The following is a 6,000-nucleotide window of genomic DNA, read 5'->3' on the forward strand; positions in this document are numbered from 1 at the left end:
GTGTCATATGGAGGCAACTAGTGTCATATGGAGGTAACTAGTGTCATATGGGGGCAACTAGTGTCATATGGGGGTAACTAGTGTCATATGGGGGTAACTAGTGTCATATGGGGGTAACTAGTGTCATATGGGGGTAACTACAGTCATATGGGGGTAACTACAGTCATATGGGGGTAACTAGTGTCATATGGGGGTAACTAGTGTCATATGGGGGTAACTAGTGTCATATGGGGGTAACTAGTGTCATATGGGGGTAACTACAGTCATATGGGGGTAACTACAGTCATATGGGGGTAACTACAGTCATATGGGGGTAACTAGTGTCATATGGCGGTAACTAGTGTCATATGGGGGTAACTAGTGTCATATGGGGGTAACTAGTGTCATATGGGGGTAACTAGTGTCATATGGGGGTAACTAGTGTCATATGGGGGTAACTACAGTCATATGGGGGTAACTACCGTCATATGGGGGTAACTACAGTCATATGGGGGTAACTACAGTCATATGGGGGTAAGTAGTGTCATATGGGCGTAAGTAGTGTCATATGGGCTAGCTACAGTCATATATGGGTTAGCTAGTGAACTCTAATGAACTTATCCTTTGCAGCAGAGTTAACTCTGATTTTCCTTTCCTGTGGCGGTCCTCATACGATCATATTGGTTTTTGCGACTGCACTTGTTCCAGATTGACTGACTGTCATGTCTTAAAGTAGTGATGGACTGTCGTTTCTCTTTGCTTATTTGAGCTGTTCTTGCCATGATATGGACTTGGTCTTTTACCAAATAGGGCTATCTTCTGTATACCACCCCTTCCTTGTAACAACACAACTGATTGGCTCAAATGCATTGAGAAGGAAAGATATTCCACAAATTAACTTTTAACAAGTCACACCTGTTAATTGAAATGCATTCCAGGTGACTACCTCATGAAGCTGGTTGAGAGAATGCCAAGAGTGTGAAAAGCTGTCATCAAGGCAAATGGTGGTTACTTTGAAGAATCAAAAATGTTAAATATATTTTGATTGTTTACCACTTTTGGTTACTACATGATTACATATGTCTTTTTTCATAGTTTTGATGTCTTCACTATTATTCTACAATGTAGAAAATACTAAAAACAAAGAAAAACCCTTGAAAGAGTAGGTGTGCCCAAACGTTTGACTGTTATTGTATGTGTTATTTTAACATCAGCATGAATCAGTGTCCGTTTTTAAAAAAAACTCTAATTCTCTCTTTGTTTTCCCCTTGTGACCCAGGCAAAGCTGCGGGAGATCAACCTCTCAGCGGTGCGCTTCATGGAGGAGCTTGGCGAGGACCGTTTCGGCAAGGTCTACAAGGGCCACCTATATGGCACGGCGCCCGGCGAGCAGACCCAGGTGGTGGCCATCAAGACGGTCAAGGACAAGGACGAGGGCACTCTCCGCGAGGAGTTCCGCCACGAGGCCATGTTGCGCTCGCGCCTCCAGCACCCCAACATCGTGTGCCTGCTGGGCGTGGTGACCAAAGAGCAACCCATCAGCATGATCTTCAGCTACTCGGGCCTGGGCGATCTACACGAGTTTCTGGTCATGCGCTCGCCACACTCCGATGTGGGCAGCTCAGATGACGACAAGACGGTGAAGTCCACGCTGGAGCAGGCCGACTTCCTGCACGTGGTGACACAGGTGGCTGCCGGCATGGAGTATCTGTCAAGCCACCACGTGGTACACAAGGATCTGGCTACCCGCAACATCTTGGTCTGCGACAAGCTCAACGTCAAGATCCTGGACCTGGGCCTCTTCCGGGAGGTCTACTCAGCCGACTACTACAAGCTGATGGGCACCAGCCCCTTCCCCATCCGCTGGATGTCCCCGGAGGCAATCATGTACGGGAAGTTTTCTACCGACTCTGACATCTGGTCCTACGGTGTGGTGCTGTGGGAGATCTTCAGCTACGGCCTGCAGCCCTACTGCGGCTACTCCAACCAGGACGTCATCGAGATGGTGCGCAACCGTCAGGTGCTGGCCTGTCCCGACGACTGCCCCGCCTGGATCTACACACTCATGCTAGAGTGCTGGAGCGAGTTCCCGGCACGACGCCCACGCTTTAAGGACATCCACACTCGCCTGCGCACCTGGGAGAGCCTGTCCAACTACAACAGCTCGGCTCAGACCTCGGGCACCAGCAACACCACCCAGACCAGCTCCCTGAGCACCAGCCCCATCAGTAACATCAGCATGAGTGCAACCAATGCCGCGCGCTACGCCAACCCCAAGAAGAACTCGCCCTTCCCCCAGCCCCAGTTCATGCCCATGAAGGGCCAGATGCACCGGCCCATGCTGCAGCAGCACCCGCAGCAGCTCTACATCCCGGTCAATGGCTACCAGCCCATGCCGGCGTACCCATACATGCAGAACTTCTACCCCATGCAGATGTCCATGCACCAAATGGCGCACCAGCAGATGGCGCACCACCCGCCGCAGATGGTGGCCAAGGCAGGATCACACCACAGCGGCAGCGGCTCCACCTCCACGGGTTACGTCACCACGGCGCCCTCCAACGCCTCCGGTACAGAGCGAGCGGCCTTGCTCAGCGATAGCCCCAAGGCAAACATGGAGGACATGGCGGACGGTGCGTCCCAGAATGGGCTGGGGCATGGAGAGGACACAACAGTCCCCGAAACTGAATTACTGGGTGATAATGACCTGCCACAGACTGACGACATGGAGATGCACTCGGAGGCATAGGGGGACCGAAAGTCTGGAGGACTGGGGAACAAACTAGAGCTGAAATGCTCTGTGAACTTAATTTGTTTGAGTTCAATTGAGCGCCATGAATAAGTGAAGGGAACGCATTGGAAAAACAGTGACTGAATGTTATTTATGGGTTGTTTAGTTGTCACTGGTGCATCCGAATGATATCAGTGTCTCAGGTTCTTCCCTGCAGGACCCCTTTAGCGAAGTGTCATAAAACGAACCCTGAACCCTGAAAGCCGCTCGACAGAAAACGTCAATGAAGAGAACCATTTTCACCATTTGGGCTGCGGGTGCGACCGGCATGGACAGTGTTCTCACTTTGTTGCAAAGCCATTCAGAAGAATTTAGGTTCTTACTGTTTCTGTGCAACATGAAGTATTTTCTTTTCGACAAAGGATTCCTGAAGTTGCCTTGTGTTAATGTTTTCAAAATGTTCAATTGTATAGTAGTAGGCCTACTCCAGAGACGATTTTACTGTGGTTTTACGTGAGACAGGAGTGTGTCAATTTGGCAGAATGTATGATGAATGGACAGAAACATTTATTGGGAGTTTACAGGGCAATTCCACCACTTTTCAACCTCCATTTTCATTGTCTTAATATGTCTATATATGTTAAAATGGCACATGACATCATCAAAAGTTCAAATGTTTAAAAAGTGATTTTTAGAAACTCGTTGACGATTTTGAAAATCAACCATCTTACTTTTAATTTTAAAAAATCATACTTTTAATCCATACCATGTTATGTCACAGAGAAGCATTTGTTAGGACCACAGATCATAGAAATGCATGAAGTATGTAGATACTGGTAATGTGCTGGATATAATGAATATGAGGTTGAAAAGTGGCAGAATTGCCCTCTATCTAACCTTCCTTAGATACAGTATTTTGGAATAAAACTTTATCAAATAATTGTTATACTCAGTAGATTGATATTGCTCATGGAACATGGATGTGTCACTACTCAACATACATCATGTGATAAGACAAGAACGAACTGTACATGATAAGTATATTAGCGTGGGAATTGTTGATGTTTAGCCTTATTCCGTTTGAGCCTTATGCTCATATTCTCTTTCTTATGGGCTTGTATGTTACACGTTGCTCAACTTCAACTTTGATACCCTGTTTTACAGATTTGTAATTTATGTAATTATTATTTTTTTAAACACAATTTTTGTTTTATCATGCGTTGTTGGCAAAAAAGTGTTTAGTCTTGAGGTTAATACTTAAATGTCATTGCAACCAGATATTAGCTTCTTTTTTTTTCTCCGTAAAGGTGTAATAACAAATGTTAACCATATATTGTATACATCCAGCCACATGGAGTATCCAATAAAGTGATACATTATAAAGACATCAGCCTTGTTCCTCTCTTTATTAAAGCCCACACTTTGCATGTTTGTTGCCTAAGTTTTAGGCCTAGTGCTTATTTGATTCATTATAGTTCCCTTCCATGGTCATTACCTCCAACACCTGTTTTTGCAGAGCCATAGTTCCCTTGGTCATTGTGAGGTTTGTACCAAAAGACTTATGATGGATTTTCATGATGTCACATAGTTCTATAGAAGCTGATATACAGAGAATTATGGGTAATGTAGACATTCTTACGTTTCCTAACTGGCCTAATCAATGATGTTGGTCTTGCTGCGGGCGATTCCCTGATCCACCTCTACGCAGACGACACCATTCTATATACTTTTGGCCCGTCATTGGACACTGTGCCATCTAACCTCCAAACGAGCTTCAATGCCATACAACACTCATTCCGTGGCCTCCAACTGCTCTTAAACGCTAGTAAAACCAAATGCATGCTTTTCAACCGATCGCTGCCTGCACCCGCATGCCCGACGAGCATCACCACACTGGATGGTTCCGACCTTGAATATGTGGACACCTATAAGTACCTAGGTGTCTGGCTAGACTGCAAACTCTCCTTCCAGACCCATATCAAACATCTCCAATCGAAAATCAAATCAAGAGTCGGCTTTCTATTCCGCAACAAAGCCTCCTTCACTCACGCTGCCAAGCTTACCCTAGTAAAACTGACTATCCTACCGATCCTAGACTTCGGCGATGTCATCTACAAAATCGCTTCCAACACTCTACTCAGCAAACTGGATGCAGTTTATCACAGTGCCATCCGTTTTGTCACTAAAGCACCTTATACTACCCACCACTGCGACTTGTATGCTCTAGTCGGCTGGCCCTCGCTACATATTCGTCGCCAGACCCACTGGCTCCAGGTCATCTACAAGTTCATGCTAGGTAAAGCTCCGCCTTATGTCAGTTCACTGGTCACGATGGCAACACCCATCCGTAGCACGCGCTCCAGCAGGTGTATCTCACTGATCATCCCTAAAGCCAACACCTCATTCGGCCGCCTTTCGTTCCAGTACTCTGCTGCCTGTGACTGGAACGAATTGCAAAAATCGCTGAAGTTGGAGACTTTTGTCTCCCTCACCAACTTCAAACATCTGCTATCTGAGCAGCTAACCGATCGCTGCAGCTGTACATAATCTATTGGTAAATAGCCCACCCATTTTCACCTACCTCATCCCCACAGTTTTTATTTATTTACTTTTCTGCTCTTTTGCCCACCAATATCTCTACCTGTACATGATCATCTGATCATTTATCACTCCAGTGTTAATCTGCAATATTGTAATTATTTGCCTACCTCTTCATGCCTTTTGCACACATTGTATATAGACTCCCCTTTTTTTCTACTGTGTTATTGACTTGTTAATTGTTTACTCCATGTGTAACTCTGTGTTGTCTGTTCACACTGCTATGCTTTATCTTGGCCAGGTCGCAGTTGCAAATGAGAACTTGTTCTCAACTAGCCTACCTGGTTAAATAAAGGTGAAATAAAAAAAAATAAAAAAAATAATTAAGTAGTATGCATTGTGACATTAGGGTTACAGACAGTTCCAAAAACAAAATACAAAATACAGTTCCAAAAACACAAAAACCTGAAAAAAACACCAAACACTGAGCGGCCTGTGGCATCTTCTTTTGAGCCTGAAATTAAAATCTGTATAAAACTAGTGGTATTACAATATAGATGTACACTTGATCCTCCAAACTCCTAGGGTGCATCCAAGATGGTACCCTATTCCATAAATAGCACACTTCTTTGGACCAGAGCCCTTTAAACTTGTCCCAGGGCCGTTGAGGACCCTGTTAACCAAACCAGACCAAACTAGCTGTAACACTGCAGAGCTGTTGACAAACACGGGTAATGATTGACTATCACACA

General features: G+C 45.3%; 1 protein-coding gene across 3 annotated transcripts in view; it reads left to right on the forward strand.

Moving 5' to 3' along the window:
* Positions 1–4,097, forward strand: part of ror2 (receptor tyrosine kinase-like orphan receptor 2) — a 167,097-nt gene extending 163,000 nt beyond the window's left edge. For all 3 annotated transcript variants that reach the window (XM_052525102.1, XM_052525104.1, XM_052525103.1), the window contains exon 9: positions 1,259–4,097. In XM_052525102.1, coding sequence (XP_052381062.1) covers positions 1,259–2,728 — 1,470 coding nt within the window. In that variant the 3' untranslated portion in view covers positions 2,729–4,097. The remainder of the gene's footprint in view (positions 1–1,258) is intronic.
* The last annotated feature ends 1,903 nt before the right edge of the window (positions 4,098–6,000 follow it).

This window comes from Oncorhynchus keta, chromosome 9 (assembly GCF_023373465.1).
Source record: "Oncorhynchus keta strain PuntledgeMale-10-30-2019 chromosome 9, Oket_V2, whole genome shotgun sequence".
NCBI lineage: Eukaryota > Metazoa > Chordata > Actinopteri > Salmoniformes > Salmonidae > Oncorhynchus > Oncorhynchus keta.